This window comes from Muntiacus reevesi, chromosome 1 (assembly GCF_963930625.1).
Source record: "Muntiacus reevesi chromosome 1, mMunRee1.1, whole genome shotgun sequence".
Taxonomy (NCBI): Eukaryota; Metazoa; Chordata; class Mammalia; order Artiodactyla; family Cervidae; genus Muntiacus; species Muntiacus reevesi.
This window is the reverse complement of record NC_089249.1, coordinates 22,949,837-22,968,280: the sequence shown is the minus strand read 5'-3', so window position 1 is coordinate 22,968,280 and position 18,444 is coordinate 22,949,837. Positions and strand designations below refer to the sequence as shown.

Here is an 18,444-nt window from a genome sequence, read left to right as displayed (position 1 = left end):
AAAACCTGAGAACCACCTGTAGTAGATCACAGCCACCTCATGTGTGAACCTCTAGAAAACAGAATGCTGTCAGAAACTATCATCCTTTTATCCTATAAAGACCAAGCATGGTGAAAATTGAAATTTGCCAGAAGTTCTGTACAGATCAGAAGGTTAACTACTAATCCCAGCTCTAATAGTTCTGATACCTTAGAGCCTGTGGAGAATCAGAGAGCCCTTGTGTTCCTTTCTGTGTGGTTCTGGCTGCCCACGTGAGCTCATCCAGGATATTTGTGCTCATTAGTAAGGCGCCTGCCAGGCTACAGTCGATAGGGTTGCAAAGAGTCAGATACAGCTGAAGCGACTTAGCACACATAATTCTGTACGAGCTTAAACTTCATGTTTTCAAAAGAGAATAAATTATTTTAGTATGAATTTGTGCCCAGGGAGCAAGGGAATGGTGAATACAGATATGGAATGTGTGGCAGACTAGGAAAGTTTTAAGAAATACCTCGCCAGTTCTTTGATTTTCCACAGAAAATATTTAATGAACCTGTTTTGCTTAGGGAGCTTCCAGGAAGGTTCTCTGAGGATTAGAAGGTGGAATTTCAAGCATGAGTTAAAGTGGTGAAGTACTTGGCCTTAAATGTTACAGTCTTCCTACTTTATCATGGTGAGATTTGGACCCCGCTGTCAAACCTAAGAGAACAATGTGTTTTGCTGTGCGTGGAAGCTCTTGACTGAAATCCTTATTCAGTGGTCAACTTACTGAGTGACCCTGGTGACAGGGAAGACTCATCAATATTTCACATCATCATAGAAGTCTTCATTACTGATGAATGAAGGTGTTGCTGGCTCTGAATATGAGCACAGTTTCAAATCTGCAAACCTAAGAGATGTGTCTGAACAGCAGAAAAGAAATTGTCAGGGTTTCTTGGCTTTCCCGAGTAGTGAGGAACTCCAGCCCCTCCATTAGCAGGTTGGGCTATTTTTTGCTTCAGGATGGGGCTGATCCATGAAATTTTTTTCTTAAGTAGAGGCAGTTTATCATTTTGCAGAGTTGCAACATGTACTATAGGATACATTACTATTAGTATTGAAAACGCATTCATTTTTCCTTAAATTTCTTATTTCTATAATCTCATTCAGAGAAGGCAATGGCAACCCACTCCAATACTCTTGCCTGGAAAATCCCATGGATGGAGGAGCCTGGTAGGCTGCAGTCCATGTGGTCACAAAGAGTCTGACACAACTGATCGACTTCACTTTCACTTTGCACTTTCATGCGTTGGAGAAGGAAATGACAACCCACTCAAGTGTTCTTGCCTGGAGAATCCCAGGGACGGGGGAGCCTGGTGGGCTGCCATCTCTGGGATTGCACAGAGTCGGACACGACTGAAGCGACTTAGCAGCAGCAGCCCAATCTCATTACATTAGTTGTATTTATCATTATTTGGTGACTCGAAGATCTGAATGAAATGTGATTATTTATCTTCTGGTCCATAATGACTCTCTCAAGAGTATAGACGCACATTGAAATTCTCAGAAAGTCAGAGGGATTAAATGGAACCTCAATTTGGGTATATATTTGATGGTATTTAATGAGAATTCACTTCTGAAGCAAATATGGGGAACAATGTACTGCTTTTCTTACTAAATAAGTCAGCCTCAAGACTACACTCTGCTTCCCCTTCCACATTCAAAAGAATATAAGTTTTTGAATCAAAATTATTTTATTTAGTTTTCATCAATGGTTTTCTATTGCCAAATGGTTATAAAAATAGAGTAATGAATAAACAAAGGAGTAAAAAAATCTGTCATGATTGAGAAAGTAAAACAAAAAATGTTGAAGACTTGTCAAGTTACTTTGCATTTAAAAAGTTAAAAGCAGCTAGCAGATGACTATGCTTCCAGAGCAACAGAGCTGATTTTGTGGGAGTGTGCATAGCATTAGGAGAAATCTTTTTTGAGGGTTAAGATTGAAGCCCCTGCCCCAACCAAGGTTCTTGGTTCAAGGATCCCCATGTGAAAAATAAGCAGAGTCTTTAACATTTGACAGGCACAGATTCCAGCAGCATTCCTGGCATATCATGATAGATATTCAGTAATAAATTTGTGAGAAAGATGGATGGTGTTACAGGAGCAAGCCTCCTGCCAGACTCTCACATATGTGATACCTATGGGACTGAGGCATGTGACATTCAGGCTGAGACTGGGACTCAAACTTAGCCCTAGCCTACCAAATACACACAAACAAATGGAGCCCATTCTTCACAATCCCTCAATTTGGAGATAAAGTCTACTAAATGGGAAATTATTTTCCCACTGGAAAATTATTAAATACTGGGGTCCATTAATCTGTGAAATCTCCTTCCCATAGGCATTTAAATCTTTGTTGTGCTTTATCTATAATGAATTAGGCATGATGTTGCCTGAAGCCTCCTAGCAAAATTAAATTGCTTATCAAAGGAAATGTTAAATAGGTCCCCCTTACAAAGACAATTTATGTTCTCAAGGATAATTACAATCTTTCCTAAGATGGGTTGTGACTAGTAGCCTTTCAAAGCCTCATGTGTTTTCATAAAAGTGAATTGGAAGACTAAGCCTATATCTAGTATAATGCTAGGTCTACAGATACCTAATATATACAACTAGTTGATGATTGTTAAACCAGTAAAAGCCCAGCTTAACTCTCTCTGTCAAAAATTGTATGTACCGAAATAAATGGATAGTCTAAAACTATGTTTATAAATTCATTTGTTCAGTTGCCAGAGATTCTGTTTTATTTTTATTATAACTCCTTCTTGGACATCCCCAAATTTTTCATAAAGTTGGAATAACATAAAAACATAGTTTTATGCACCAGGTATAACTCATTAATGTTCTCTTTTTTTCACTTGAATTTTTTGTTGTTCATGTTTTAGTTCTGAGCAAGACAAAGAAGAATGGATCAAGGTAAACCTGATTTCTGTTTTCATTTTTGTTTTGTGGTAACCTCTGTATGTCTGCTCCAGTATTCTTGCCTGAGAATCCCACAGACAGAGGAGCCTGGCAGGCTGTAGTCCATCGGGTCATAGAAAGAATCAGACATGGTTTAGCAAGTAAACAACAACTGTATGCGTACCCAGATGTGCATATCTTGTTGTATTGTGCACATATTGTAGTCATCAGAATAAGGTAATTCAATTTTTAAGGTGATTTATATCTTAGGTATTTGTTTAATAAACTATTTATTTGTTTATTTAATTTGCATGTGATACTTTAATATATATTTGAATTTCATATATATTTTAGGCACTTCAAGAGACTATTGATGCTTTCCATCAGAGGCATGAAACTTTCAGAAATGCAATTGCCAAGGATAATGAGATTCACTCAGAGGTTTCTGTAAGTTGAATTAATTCTTTTGAGTTCTTTTCTTTCTGCAGTTGCAGAAAATCTGTCTAGTCATTTTGTTATCCACTTTTTTTCCCTTTCTGACACCAAAACTGGCTGTTTGGACAGAATCTCATTTCTTATTTGACTAAAATAGAGTGCCTTTTCATGTTGCTTAAACTTCTTTGAACCTTTGTTTTCTTCTGCATCCTGAGTTTCAGGACATAGTATGAACAATGTTGTTAAAATGTTTCTTAAAATAAATGAATGGATGGATGGAAATGACAGTTTTTGCCATTAAAATTGAATCTCTTTCCTTTTTAGACTGCTGAGCTAGGGAAAAGAGCTCCAAAATGGATCCGAGATAATGAAGTTACCATGTGTATGAAATGCAAGGAGTCTTTTAATGCCCTGACAAGAAGAAGGCATCATTGTCGAGCATGTGGACATGTACGTGAGATTTCTTGGTCATTGAGGTTGCTAATCAGTATTTAAGGGTTATGAAATCATTATCTTGGAAAATAAAAAGAAATCATTCAGTAAATCACTTAGTTGGTAAACTTATTTTGGTGATAACTTTATGCAAAAGATTGTGTTGGGTCCAGGGGGAAAACTGGTAAGCAAAGTGATAACCAGTTTCACAGAGCTTACATTTTAATGGGGAAAATAGATCAGTCAAGTAAAGAGACAAGAATTTCAACTGTGACTATAAATGCAATAAGAAATCAAGAAATTAAAATGGAGAATAATAGTAATGAAACAAGATTTGGAAGCAATTTTACTTAGAAAAATGAAGACCTATCTGAGGGGTTGATATTTAAGCTGATGCCTAAAACGTGAGATAACCATAAAAAAGAAAGGCAGGAAGTACATTCAGGCAGTAAGAGTTGTATATCAAAAGCCCTTTGGTAGGAAAAAACGTAATCTGTTCTTGAGACTATCAAAAGGTCATGCAGCTGAAGCATAATGAACAATCTAAGAAATAGATAAATAAGAACCAAAGGAGTCAAGAGCTTTGAGAAAATAAGAGATGAAACCTATAGCTTAAGTAGACATTCAGGCTTTTGATAGGGAGAAGGGAGCTTCTCTCCATTATAACAGAGGATGAAGGGAAAGGTGACTGCTAATGTAGATGTGGTTTTGTTTTGTTTTGTTTTTTATTCTCTTTGATTTATTATCTATTTTTTGTGGATGTGTTTTTGATTTTCTGGTGGGAAATGAGGGGATTTAGGTCTGATAATATCTACATTTTCACTGAAATATGAGGAAGAGTCATCATCCAAAAGTAAAAGGGGAAGGAAGAAGAAGGCAGGAGATTCGAAAAAGAGAGTTGTCTCTGGGCAAGGAAAAGAGCCTACCAAAAAAACAATGATGGCCTTCTGGCTACCTTTTAGAGGTTTATGGTTATAAATTTAAAAGGACACACTAGTCCATTTAATACAGTGATATTTCTCTAACAAGATTCAGCAGCGCAAATCAGAAAAGGCAGCTGACAGGTTTACAATTGAATTGTTTCATATGAAAAGAGTGAGAAGAGACAAAGCATGAACTGAAACTGGAGAGAAGTAGCAGGTCTTGGAGGGCCTTGTAAGCCAAGTTGAAGATTAGTACTTTCTTCTAAAAACCAACACAGAGACAGAAGGGTAGGCATTGTAGTGTCATGATTGAATGTATTATTAGTATGCTTTTGTGCAACAGTTTTTATTGATAGTACACATAGATTATTTTCAATTACTATGCAGATTTATTCTTCCTTTTTTCCCAAGATTTGACTCAAATGAAACAGTTTTATAAGCAAAACCAAATTGATAGCAAATATCTCCCCCCACTGCCCCCCCAGGGTAAGACTTTTTAATCTATCACTGAGTTTACTTGAAATGATATCAGATATTGACATACTATTTTAAATAAACAAAAATATGTTTGAATATTCTGTGGCCTAATTTGAAGAATAAATATTAGTTGATATGAATTCGCAGATACAGACATGTCTAATTTGAAATCCTAGAGTAATTTCATTGTAATCATGAGAAAACAATGGATAATTTTTATCATGAATTTTACATGCTGTGAATCTACCCCGAAAGTTTTGCTAATATTTATATTTCTCAAATATAGTTTTTCTACTATAAATGGAAAATTCTTCTAGAAGCAAGGAGATAATTTTTTAAACCACAAGGTTTTCTTTTTTAATAATTACCTTATAATAATTAGAAAAAAATACCATTCACTAAGAAGTAGGTTGCATTTGCATTGTAGTCATTCATTCTATAAATGTCCTTGGTATTCTATATATGTCATTGGCATTCTATAAATATTTATTATATAAATAGGGAGCAAAATATACAAGGATGATTCCTCATAGAGTTTAGAGCCTAGTGAGGTCGACAGACATTAATCAAATTATCACACAGGCATATGATTAAAAATTGTGATCAGTAAATGAAAAAAGTGCATGAAACTTTAGTAACACAGTGGTGAGATGGGCTATATTCTGGAAGCTGGAGGAGTCTTCCTTGAGGAAATAAACTTTGAGTAAAATATCTGAAGAATGAGCAAGAATTAACTCACTGAAGCATAGATGAGAGAGGGAAGGAAGCATAGCACTGTAGGAACTATAAGAAGTCAGTGTCACTGAAGACAGAATAAAAGGGATAGGTCATGCAAGACTTTATAGGCCATGGTTAAAAATTTGCTCATTATCCAAGAGTAAAGGGAAGATGTTAAAGGAATTTAAATAGAAGAGAAACATATCAGATTAGCATTTTAAAGGAAGCATCTCATTCCATTTGGAAAATAGCTTGAAGGGGCGCTTAGAGCAGCACCTGCACGCCAGTAAATATGCTACAAGGACCAGTCATGAGGCTATAATGGTCCAAACCAGGACACTGATAGCTTGGACTCAGGTGATTGCAAGAAAGATAAGACAGATTGAAAAAGTGTCTAGGAGGTAAAATCAGCAGGGCTTTATAATAAGGTGAATCTATGGGGTGAGGTGAAGAGAGGGGTCGGGATGACTCCTAGGTTTCTGACTTGACATGTCTGGTTAAAAGACTGTTATTTAGAGCAATAGAGAGTACTGTAAGAGGGGAACAGGTTGGGGGTGGGGGTGCTAAGTGTAATAGGGAGAAAGCTGAGGGCAAGGAAGACTATGAATTCCTTTGGGGAGGATATTGATTAAATACCAGAAGTATGCTTCCCAGGAAGATCCTCTGGAGGAGGAAATGGCAACCCACTCCGGTATTCTTGCATGGAAAATCCCATGGCCAGAGGAGCCTGGTGGGCTGTAGTCCATAGGGCACAAAGAGTCAGACATGACAGTATACATGCATGCACATGAAGTATGAAAATCTGTACCAAGCCGTTGAAGATCTCCTACCATTAGGGGCCAGAAAGAGAAGGATGAGCAAGCAGAGCCCATCACAAATAATATTATAATAAGATGACAAATATTCCAAATGTTCATGGGAATATTATTAGTCTAATAAAAATTTGCATTTAGCTTTTTCTCATTTATTATTACTCATAACTGATTACTGCTTATATCTTATTATGGTTATTCACTCTGTTATTTTTTCTTGATTTAAGGTGGTTTGTTGGAAGTGTTCTGATTATAAAGCTCAACTTGAGTATGATGGTGGTAAATTGAGCAAAGTCTGTAAAGACTGTTATCAAATAATAAGTGGATTCACAGACAGTGAAGAAAAGAAAAGGAAAGGAATTTTAGAGGTATGAAATATTAAATATTGGCTATCTTTCAGATTTTTTTCTTTTTTTCTTTCTTTTATTTTTTATACTAGAATTTCCTTTTAACTCTGAAAAATACAAGTAATATATTTTTTTATTTCTCTTAGTATAACAATTTGGACCATGACGAGCAAGATTTATACTTTTGTTCTATTGCTGACTCTTGGAATCGTGCTCAGTTGTATAGAAAGAAGAGGGGCAGTACTCGATTAACCAAAATGCATTTGAGAGTAAATCTAGTCCTTCCTTGGTATCTGGGGGATTGGTTCCAGGCCCCTCCACAGATACCAAAATCCATGGATGCTCAAATCTCTTATATCCATTTAGTGGTGTGGTATAGCCAGCCCTTCATATCCTTAGGGTCTGTATCCACAGACTGTGTATTGACTTTGTGAAGGTATAGTCAAATATTAGAGTATTAATTGTATCTCTTTTAATGCTCAACTTACTACAATATATCTTTATTTTTAAGAGGAAAGTGTCTCTCTCAATTTCATCATATTGGCTTTGAAAACTATTGTATGATATAAAAATTTAGATTAAAGTCTTATTACCTGAAAAACACTTTTCAGCTTATTGCATTAAAAGCATTGTTTAATGGCCAGTGACAGTAATCTGAGAACTACACTGAAATATGAAGTGTCTTACAACTGAGTTTGATTTAATGTTTTACATAAATTCAGACCTCCCAAACCTAGGAACTATAATGCAGCTAATATCTGAAATGAGTTTTATACCCAAATATATTAACAACGTAAGTAATAAGTTATATAATAAGACTCTTGGTGAGAGAAAGTTCAAGATAGCCTGGAAATCTGTGATCAAAATTCTTATGTGTCTAAAGTTATAGAAATACTTGGTTTATCTAGAATTTCTACAATGCATTGATTCTAAGAATCACTTAGTATTTATTAAACATCTATGCTGTATAAACATACAAAAATAATTTCTGTTAACTGAAGAAGGATCATAAACTTTAAAGTCCACTTGAGGTTAAAGTACGGTCCCACAAGCTATAACCTTATTCTTCTAGGATGGGTGTTGCTTGTATGGCAAACCAGAGTGGACTTTCTCTGGCAGGGGATGGTGCAAAGACATGCTTCAGTATCTCCTAGAAACAAAAGTCATAATTTAGTATAAAATTTTTGCAATATGATAATAAAAAGTATGGAATGCCTTGGAGTCAGGGAAGATAGGTAACATTTCATTTGAGTCCAGAGTTAGTGTTCCTTGTCTTCAGATTGATTTTAAATGTTCATCTATAAGATCTCTGCTTAGCTATATTTTTGTAAAATACACAATTATGTACTCAGGTATCATCACAAGTCAGATTGCTGTAAAAGTTTCTAAATGCTTATTCTTGCTTTTTGTACTTATCTCTAACTAGTAGCAAAACAGTTTGCACACCAGCACTGCTCAGTGGATGACACTGGATTTGAGAGATACAAAATAGATGCAGGGATTTCTCTGGCAGTCCAGTGGTTAAGATACTGCGTTTCCACCGCAGGGAACACAGGTTCAATACCTGGTCAGGGAACAAAGATGCTGCATGCCTCAAATAGAAAGAAAAGAAAAAGGCAGAAAATAGATGCAAACCGTTGGTCATTTTTTAGCGTGGCCAAAAAATTGAAAAGAAAAAACGGAAAATAGATGCAAACCAATTGCTTTCCATAATATATGTAATAAAAACCATTATTAGTTAAAGGATTTTGTTCCCTTTTTAACCAGTTATTTATGTATTAGGAGCCAAAGCAGAAAACTGTACAGGGCTCTACCAAGAGTTAATGTAGTTTAAAAAATTTGAAATTATCTCAGCTTAAGGGCAGAGATTGCTGGTAATCATTTGCCTTTTTGCTATTGTATTCTTAAGTAGTGACACTGTTATAGCTTTGTGGCTAAGAGTTCAAGTTCTGGATCCAGACTCAAATCCTAGGACACCATTTCCTAAATCTTAGGAAAGCTATTTCATCTCTAAACCTCATGATAATGAAAGTATAACTTTTCGGTGTTGGTGTGAGTGTCACATGAACTGATAAAAGTAATAAGCTAAGAAAAATGCCTTCATAGTAAGTAGTCAATAAATGTTTAATTTTGTGTAAATTCAAGGTCTGCTAATACAATTAAAATTGACTAATTCATCATAGATCTAGATGCATATTTAATTAACTGTTGCAGATGAACCTTTTTTTTGGACAATCCCAAGAGGCATTTTATGTAAATATAATTTATGAATATTCCCTTCAGTTGAATCACTTCGCTATCTGGTTTTATTTTGTGTTCATTTCTCTGTCTCACTGTCTCTTTGCATTATATTTTCTAGATTGAATCAGCGGAAGTATCTGGAAACAGTGTGGTGTGCAGCTTTCTGCAGTATATGGAAAAGTCAAAACCTTGGCAGAAGTCTTGGTGTGTGATCCCCAAACAAGACCCTCTCGTGCTGTACATGTACGGTGCCCCCCAGGTATCTAAACTATATCTTTCTGAAGGAACAGAGGGGGGCCAATGGACCCTGAACTTAAGATTTTTCCATTACTTCTCTATAGAACAAAAGAATTCATACAGTTTCACTATTTTTCATTATAGTTGCAAAATATAACTGTAATTCAGATTCGTTTAGACTGATTCTTTCTATGTGTGCTTAGTCGCTCAGTCATAGCCAACTCTTTGTGACCCCATGGACTGTAGCCCACCAGGCTCCTCTGTTCATGGGATTCTCCAAGCAAAAAATATTGGAATGGGTAGCCATTTGCTTCTCCAAGGGAGAGGGGATCTTCCAGACCCAGGGATCGAACCCAGGTCTCCTGAATTGCAGGCAGATTCTTTACTGTCTAAGCCACCAGGGAAGCCCGATTCCTTCTATAGACAAAAATGTCTTCTCCCTATGGATCATTTGCCCTCTTCTGTCAATCCTATTCAGTGGGTTTGAGAAAATATGGGTTGAATTAGTAAAGAGCATGGGAAGAAGAGGTTGAATCAGAGGGAAAGGCAAGGAGACTTTTTAATGATAGGAAATATCAATAAGCCTTTTTTTAACCCCTGAAAGGATGGATACCTGAAAAAGAAAGCAATGTGAGAAGAAGGTGACTTTAAATCAACCTTGGATTACCATTATCCAGTAATAATTTTGGGGAACCTTGTGTGAATGTATCTGAAATAAGTATTTGGGAACAACAGACATACACCTGGCATTAATGGATTATATTGTGCTTAAAAACCAACAACACATAAGTCAGTTGTGCACTCACCTAGAAACATGAAAATTTTAATGTACCTATTGTATTTTAGCCTATATCTACTTTAAGGCCTAGTGAAACTTTATTTTCAAAATAGACTAAAAATGCCAAGATGTGTACATGTATTTTTTAAATTGAAGTATAAATGATTTACAATATCATATAAACTTCAGATGTATAGCACAGCTATTCAGAAATCACTCTGTGTGTGTGTGTGTGAAAGTGAAAGTCCCTCAGTCGTGTCCAACTCTTTGCAACCCCATGTAGCCTGCCTGGCTCCTTTGTCCTTGGACTTCTCCAGACAAGAATACTGGAGTGGGTAGCTGTACCCTTCTCCAGGGGATCTTCCCAACCCAGGGATTGAACCCAGGTCTCCCGCATTGCAGGCAGATTCTTTACTGTCTGAGCCACCAGGGAAGCCCATATACATATTTTTTAGATTCTTTTCCCTTTTAGGTTATTACATAATATTCAGTGTAGTTCCCTGTGTTATCAATAGGTCCTTGTTGGTTATTAATTTTATACATATTAGTGTGTGTGTGTATGTGTTAATCCTAGCCTCCTAATTTATCCCTCCTTCCACCCCTTTTTCCCCTTTAGTAACCAAAAAGCCAATTTTTTTTTTCTGTGTCTGTGAGTGTCTTTTTCTGTTTGGGAAATAAGTTCATTTGTGTCTTTTTTTTCTTTTAGAGCCCACACATAAGTGATATCATATAATATTTGCCTTTCCTTTCCTGGTTTACTTCACTTAGTATAATAATTTCTATGTCCATTCAAGTTGCTGCAGATGGCATTGTTTCATTCTTTTTATGGCTGAGCAATATTCCATTGTGTATGTGTATATATATATAAACCACATCTTGTTTATCCTTTCATCTGTGGGTGGATATTTAGGTTGTTTCCATGTTTTGACTATTGTAAATAGTGCTGCATTGAACATTGAGGTGCATGTGTCTTACTGAGTTATGGTTTTCTCCTGATGTATCCTCAGGAGTGGGATTGCAGAATCATAGAGTTGCTTTTTGTTGTTTTTGTTCAGTTTCTAAGTCATGTCTGACTCTTTGCAACCTCCATGAAGCAGCACGTCATTTTCTCTGTTTTTAGTTTTTTAAGGAACCTCGACAGTGTTTTCCATAGTGGCTGAACCAATTTGCATTCCCACCAACAGTGTAGGAGGTCTCCCTTTTCTTTACATCCTCTCCAGCATTTATTATTTATAGACTTTTTGATGGTGGCCATTCTGACCAGTGTAAGATGATACCTCATTGTAGTTTTGATTTGCATTTCTCTAATTAGCGATGGTGAGCCATCTTTTCATGTACCTTTTGGCCATTTGTATGTCTTTGAAGAAATGTCTGTTTAGGTCTTCTGCCCATTTTTTTTATTGGGTTATTTGTTTTTTTATTCTATTTCATTGTTTTTCCTGTCCATAAGTAAATTGATGCATGAATGAATTAAACACCAAATGGAACTGTGTTTGGTAATGAAATCATCAGTAACATTCGCTGATTTTGTACAATAAAATTACTGTTCTTTTCTTCTTTTTTACACTGAATAAAGAGCTGAATGGGCTCCCTCACAGGGAAAGAGGTGTGGGGTCAGTGAATTCTGGCTGATTTAGGCTTTAGTGCTTATTCATTAATTCACTCAGGTGACATTACCAGTGGCCTCATGCAGAGGCACAGTGCTAAGCAATGGATCTGTCTCATCTCCATGGAGAGCTCACAGTACAAGTCTGTGGAGAGATGGTGGGAAAGGAGCGTTAGTGGGAGCCGGATCACATCTCACCATGTTTTTTCCTTAGGATGTCAGAGCCCAGGCCACCATCCCACTCCTGGGCTATATTGTGGACGACATGCCAAGAAGTGCAGACCTGCCACACAGCTTCAAACTGACCCAGTCTAAGTCTGTGCACAGCTTTGCTGCCGACAGTGAGGAACTGAAGCAGAAGTGGCTGAAAATCATCCTTTTAGCTGTCACAGGTGAGACGCCAGATGGTCCTAGCCAGCATCCAGACACTTTGGACGATCATCTTGAACCTAAGAGAAAATCAGAATGCTAAGTTTCAAGACCTACCACGGTGTAGGGCGTGTCTCAAGATTTATAGCTCACGATATTCTCAGCTCTCCTTATTCATCTCTTAGCACTTTATGTTGAAAAATTTTACAGGCTCATAAATGCATCTTTTGGGGGACTGTTTTCCTCTGTTTATGTGCTCTTAGTGAAATTAATGTGCACAGCCATTCTACCCATAAAGATTGAAATAATGTGAAAAGTGGAGCATTTTCTTAATGAGCTATTCCTTGCATATGTACTTTTGTCTTGGAAAAAAGTGATATCATTTAATTCTATCACTTCAGGTTAGAGAAGTCCTCTTTCATTTAAGAAATCCTTTAATGTCTTCACTTATACATGTAGGCTTTATAACAGTTAAAGATATACCTCCATGTTGCCAAAATAGATCCACAGTAAAAAAAAAAGAAAGAAAGAAAAACAACAATACAGGGACAATTTAGGCTATTGTATTAACTTATTTAAGTTAGTTTATAAAACAAGCTGCATAAATAATGTACATTCTTTTAAAGCAAAAGAAAAAAGACACATTGTTGGTACTCAAGATAATACTTGTGTTTGTAGAAATACTTCTAAGAATAAAATATCTTAAGTATATAGCAATTATGTACATATAGTATTAAATACAAATATATATATACACAGTATCCACACTTTTCAGGTTAGGTTCATATTTGTCTCTAATTTATTTTTAAATATACAGCATGTTTTATCTTGGAACTGAGGAGTGTTCTAAACTTATGAGATGTTTTTGCTGATTTACATTTAATTGATTAACATCTAAGGGTATTGGTATTTTTATAATAAAAAGCTGTAATTTATGTGGCATGGGATATATTAGTGAGTTCCAACAGTATTTTTAAAGTACTATTTTTCTTTGTTCTGTGCCTATTTAAAACAGTGCCTCTTTTTGAAGGTGCTAATAATACCTAGTTAAATATAAGATGAGGGTTTAATTAATGCTTCAGTCTTGATTACTCTGAGATAAAAGTGCATTTTGGTCACTGGGAAGATGAAGTCATACAGATTATTTTACCTGTTACCATCCTCTAATTGTTGTGGCAGTTGATATCAGCATGTTCAAGATTCCTGACCTTACACAGAACTGGGACATACAGCAACTACATTTATTGTTATGTTTTCCTTTCCCTTAAGACTGTTAATTTTGGTTAAATGAGGACTATATATAATTAACACTTAAGATAACTTTGTGGGCTTATTTCTTTGTCAGATATGGAAAAAAATTCACATGTGGTAATCTATGATTAAGGGTAAAGGATAGGTAATTAAGACAGTTTATGCTTAACTTTTTAAACCACCTCACTAAAGAACAGTGGGGGAGAATACAATATAGAAAAAATAGTATTTTAATGGCAGGTTTTGGGGGGTACAGTATGATTGATGAAAATTTGAGCATTTTCCCCCTTTTATCCTCTGGGGAATTTTAATAAACAGTTTTAATATTAATAGATTCCTTGTCACAAAGGCTGTTCTTCATTATATTGTAGTTGTGATTAAAATCTCACATTGTTGGATATTTAAGTTAATCCTTTTCTCAAACTTAGATCTCTCTGTCTTGATTTTCATTTACTCTATCATGTTCCAAACATTGTCATTTTTTAAATTTATCTGTCTGCTAGAAATCCACAAGAATGATCCTACTAGCCTTTGGAGATTACACCTTAAAGGTAGATTAGATTTACTCGGAATTTGAGATTGCCACACATTTTGTTCAGGCCCTATTTTTTAAAGAAATACATGAAGTTTCAGTATCTCTTTTTTCCCCCCACATCCCTAAGGAGAAGCTAAACTAATTATAGTGGGCATGATTAGATTGCCTTCTTCTGAAAAAGGAATACCAGCCATTACCATCAACATTATGCCAAATACTTGGAGCCAAAAAAGATAAAGGTAGCTTCTTAGGCCCTGTTAAATTGAGGACAAATTTAAAATATTTCACATTGTTTCTCTTTTCTAGTTGCTAGGCGTGGGTGTATTTGTGTATGTGGTGTTTAGGGGTGATTATTGAGAAGGTTATAATATGGCTGTAGGTGATGCTTTGATTTTCTTAATCTCAAGAAAAGAGAAGCAGTAAAAATGTAGAATGATTATCAGGAGAAGGTGACTTTTGTAATGAGGATATAAAAATGGAAATGTAAGGGCCAGTTAGATTTACAAGTCAAATTATTTTTGAAAACTGTTTTGAAGAGTAAAAAGATTACATTTTTCCTACAAATAAGTCCTCCTGGAATGGAAGTAACATGAACACATTCAAGTTTTGGCTCAGTAAATATCAGATGTTATTTAATTTAGAGTATTGAAAGAAGACTCATGTAAAGGGAATATTTATTATCATACTCTTAATATTATCTTTTTTTTTTTTTCCAAAAAAATAGAAATGTTAGTATCAGAAGAGAATTTCTGCTTATCCAATCACCATCTTCACATTCCACATGTTCTTTTGTCAGGCACAAAGAGAAGCAATGAAGCAGCTTTGTTTTCACTAATGGTTTTACTTGGAGAAAGGCAAAGGAATACTTTTAGCCATTTAGAAACACTCAACCAAAAGACCTCAGAATGCACCTAATTGATTATAAGAGTAATGTCTTTGCTTTTTGAAACACCTGAGCTGTCATAATAAATTGAGCCTAGAAAAGCAATTGATTGTTTTACTATTAAAACAACATTCCATAAGGGCCTTATTATTTATTTTCCTCTAAGTCATCTTTTCTTTAACATGCCCTTCCTTCAGACTTAAAAAAAATTACTACTTTGATAAAAACTACTATTTATTATAAAACATTCCAGTTTTTTAAATATAAGTTTTGCTTTATTGAAAGTCTACCATTTGGTATACTGAATATGAAATGTAGTGCAGACTTATCTTCGGGTTTTAAGTGGGACCCAAAATTGAAAAATGTCACCAGCCACTTTTGTGACAGTGGCATCTATAATGCCATCATGTATACAAGCAATAAAATTTTACAGGGTAGAATTTTATACTGAAATTTTAATGTGAACATTCGTAGCCACAAGGATATAGAGAGTTAACTTCTAGGAGTGATACTGTAATTCGAATTGCTCATTTTAAGGAAAAGAAAGTATATGTGGCAGGGTTTGGGGTAGGGACAACATTATTCTTGGGATTCAAGTAACCATCAAAAGCCTTTTTATTTTTGCAAAGAGTCTGGATGGTTAAAAAAAAAAATGTGAAAGCACATCTGCACAACTTCATCAGGTTACATTTCGTTTTCCATGAAGCTTGATGTAGATTGGTATACTTATATTTACTGGCTAATGTATGCAAATTAAAAAGAAAAAGAAAATCCCAATTTTTAAAACTTACCAAACCTTTTATTGTCTTATTTGTGGAAACAGGATTTGTCCCCCTCTAAATTTTGGATCTCATTTTTGGTTATACCCAAAGCCTTAAGTTCTTATTCTGAGCTCATTGTCTGTGATAACTATAATAATGATCTTTGTGGGCTGAGTATATCCTGAGGAAAAGGTAACAATGGGAACAAATAAATTTCTAGGGAGCAAAAGGTTTTTGTTGTTGTTTTGTTTTTTGTTTTTGCAGGTATTCTTGCTGTATTGCAGAATAGAAAATTTTTTCTACATTACATAATGTTCCTGTTAGCGCCTCTAAGATTAAAAGCACATGGTATATATAAGCTAAAATTAATTCAAAAAGCAAAAATATCTTAATGTCTTCATTCTTAAATTTTGTATTCTTTAAGAATATATTAATATGAAATCTGTGACTAATGTGTTCTTACTCTTAGGGCTATATTGAGCATCTATAGTGAATCATGCTACTTTTTCATCCTCATCCAATTTTAGTAGAATCAAATTGCTTTTTATTGTAATGCTATTATTTACTATAGAGTCTCCAGATTTAGAAAATAGGAGTATGATGTAGAAAGACTACTAGATATACTTTTGAAACCCTTTCTGTGAGTTATGCATACAGGTATACATGTAAAAGCACTATTGATTTCAAATTCTGTTTTTCCATCGGAATCAAATTTTTATAGAAAGTATTCTTTTTAACTTAACTATTTTAACGTAAATTATATACATGGATTTTTAGTAAAATCTATTCTTATGTATGCCCTGTAATCATGTTGTCATGAGAAAATAACTTTCCTTTCTTTACTGATATGGCAAAGAGGAATATGATTAGGAACTGAAACAAGCAAGTACGGACAGAAAGGTGGACAGAAAGAGACCCATGGTCTCCAAATCAGAGCAATATATCTAAGGTAAATGAAAATTACTTAAACCGCAGGGGGTATAAACTGTAAGATGCAAATCTGTGTAACTGCACACTCATGGATCTGTTGCACCTGGGCCTTTCACCGTGACCTCTAAATTATAGCATTAGTATCTTGTCACTGGGCTTCCCAGGTGGCTCAGTGGTTAAGAATCCACCTGCTAAGCAGGAGATGTGGGTTCAATCCCTGGGTCAGGAAGATCCCCTAGAAAAGGAAATGGCAACCCACTCTAGTATTCTTGCCTGGGAAGTCCCATGGACAGAGGAGCCTGGTGGGCTGTGACCTATGGCGTTGCAAGAATCAGACACAACTTAGCAACTAAACAGCAACCATCATATTGCTTTCTTTTTCTTTTAGACTTAAAAAATAATAATAATACTATTGGACCATTTTCTGCACTGTTTAATGACATAAAAAAAATATTATTCTAAAGTCAGTCATGGTCTGTCTTCTACTTTTTGGACTGAACATTTGGCAGGAAACAGTGTCTTTTCTGTCTTTTGAAATGAAATAGCACATCGCTTCTACAAGATAGTTAACTCGTTGTGAGTCACTGAGAGTTAAATGATGTTTACCCATTCCTAAAATTCATTATAGATTGAATTAGTGAGATTAGGTAGACTAGTGAGAAATTAAATCAAGAAATATTGTAGCATATTTGAATAAGTGAATACCAAATACATAGAGTGACATATATATACATTAATATATAGGTTTGGGAAAAGATATAATAGTCTATGGGACCATTATGATAACAGAATTGCATTATATAGTACATATTATATAGATGTTGGAATGTATCACTTGGGGAAGGTCTCCATCAGCAATCATATCTGTATATAAAACTTGGGGGATTTTATTTGTTTATTTTACAAACTAGCATTTCATTTTGTGAGTGACAATTGACTGTTATTTTTGAATAAGTGCTATCTGGGTTTTTGAATTGTTGAATGATCAATTTGAAAAGGTATGTTAGCAAAATTTTAAAGTTAACTCAAATGTGAAAAAGTGTACACAAAAAGTAAATTTTCTTTTCTAGCTGTATGAATGTAAAATACTTGCAGATAGTGTATATATTGTGTAAATATGTATATTTGGTCAGAGAGCTGGAAACATTGTAAAATTAAGCACTTTAATTCTTATTAAATAAACACTTGTATCTTGTAAATAAATACATCCTTGAATGAAATCTAAAGGCTTAGATGTTATTTGAGCTAGGATTATGTATGTTCAATTCACAATGATTCTGGTTGTTAGAAATTTTGGTTGATTCAGAAAAAAGTTACTGCATAAGGTACTGATGTTCCTTCCTACCTCCAATCCCACCAAACCCTGTGTAAATGTTTCAAGAATAAAGTTTGTGACAGAAGCCAAGATTGCCTGGTTATAGAGATCTAGAGGCTTCTCCCTGTAAGAACTACAAGGCTCGATCTCCAGGAACTGGTAAAGCATGGCTGCTTTGTTCTCTTTGAAATGACTGCTTTCCTCCATAGTGCTCCATCTTGTGAAACAGAAATCAAGGGAACTGTGTTTGAGTCTTAGTCCTGCAATTACCTGTTATGTGATCTTACACAATTTGCCTGAATCCCAGTAACAAACTCAAGTTCATTTCAAGGAATAACAAAAAGACATTTAGTAACTATGAAGCACTATACAAAATAGCATTTCATGGAACACTTCATTGGGATCGTACCTTATTGGCCTTTAATTTAACAAATAAAAGATATCCTTCAAAGGAATCCTAAGTGACTCTCAGTGTT

At 35.1% G+C, this 18,444-nt stretch overlaps 1 protein-coding gene across 4 annotated transcripts in view; it reads left to right on the top strand.

Annotated features, from left to right (window-relative positions):
• Positions 1-18,109, top strand: part of FGD4 (FYVE, RhoGEF and PH domain containing 4) — a 234,412-nt gene extending 216,303 nt beyond the window's left edge. For 3 of the 4 annotated variants that reach the window (XM_065939578.1, XM_065939570.1, XM_065939588.1), the window contains exons 12-18: positions 2,904-2,934; positions 3,274-3,366; positions 3,679-3,804; positions 6,943-7,083; positions 9,422-9,562; positions 12,139-12,316; positions 15,988-18,102. In XM_065939578.1, coding sequence (XP_065795650.1) covers positions 2,904-2,934; positions 3,274-3,366; positions 3,679-3,804; positions 6,943-7,083; positions 9,422-9,562; positions 12,139-12,316; positions 15,988-16,115 — 838 coding nt within the window. In that variant the 3' untranslated portion in view covers positions 16,116-18,102. Of the gene's footprint in view, positions 1-2,903; positions 2,935-3,273; positions 3,367-3,678; positions 3,805-6,942; positions 7,084-9,421; positions 9,563-12,138; positions 12,317-15,987 lie in introns of all 4 variants that reach the window. The other variant, XM_065939562.1, reaches the window with a different exon arrangement.
• The last annotated feature ends 335 nt before the right edge of the window (positions 18,110-18,444 follow it).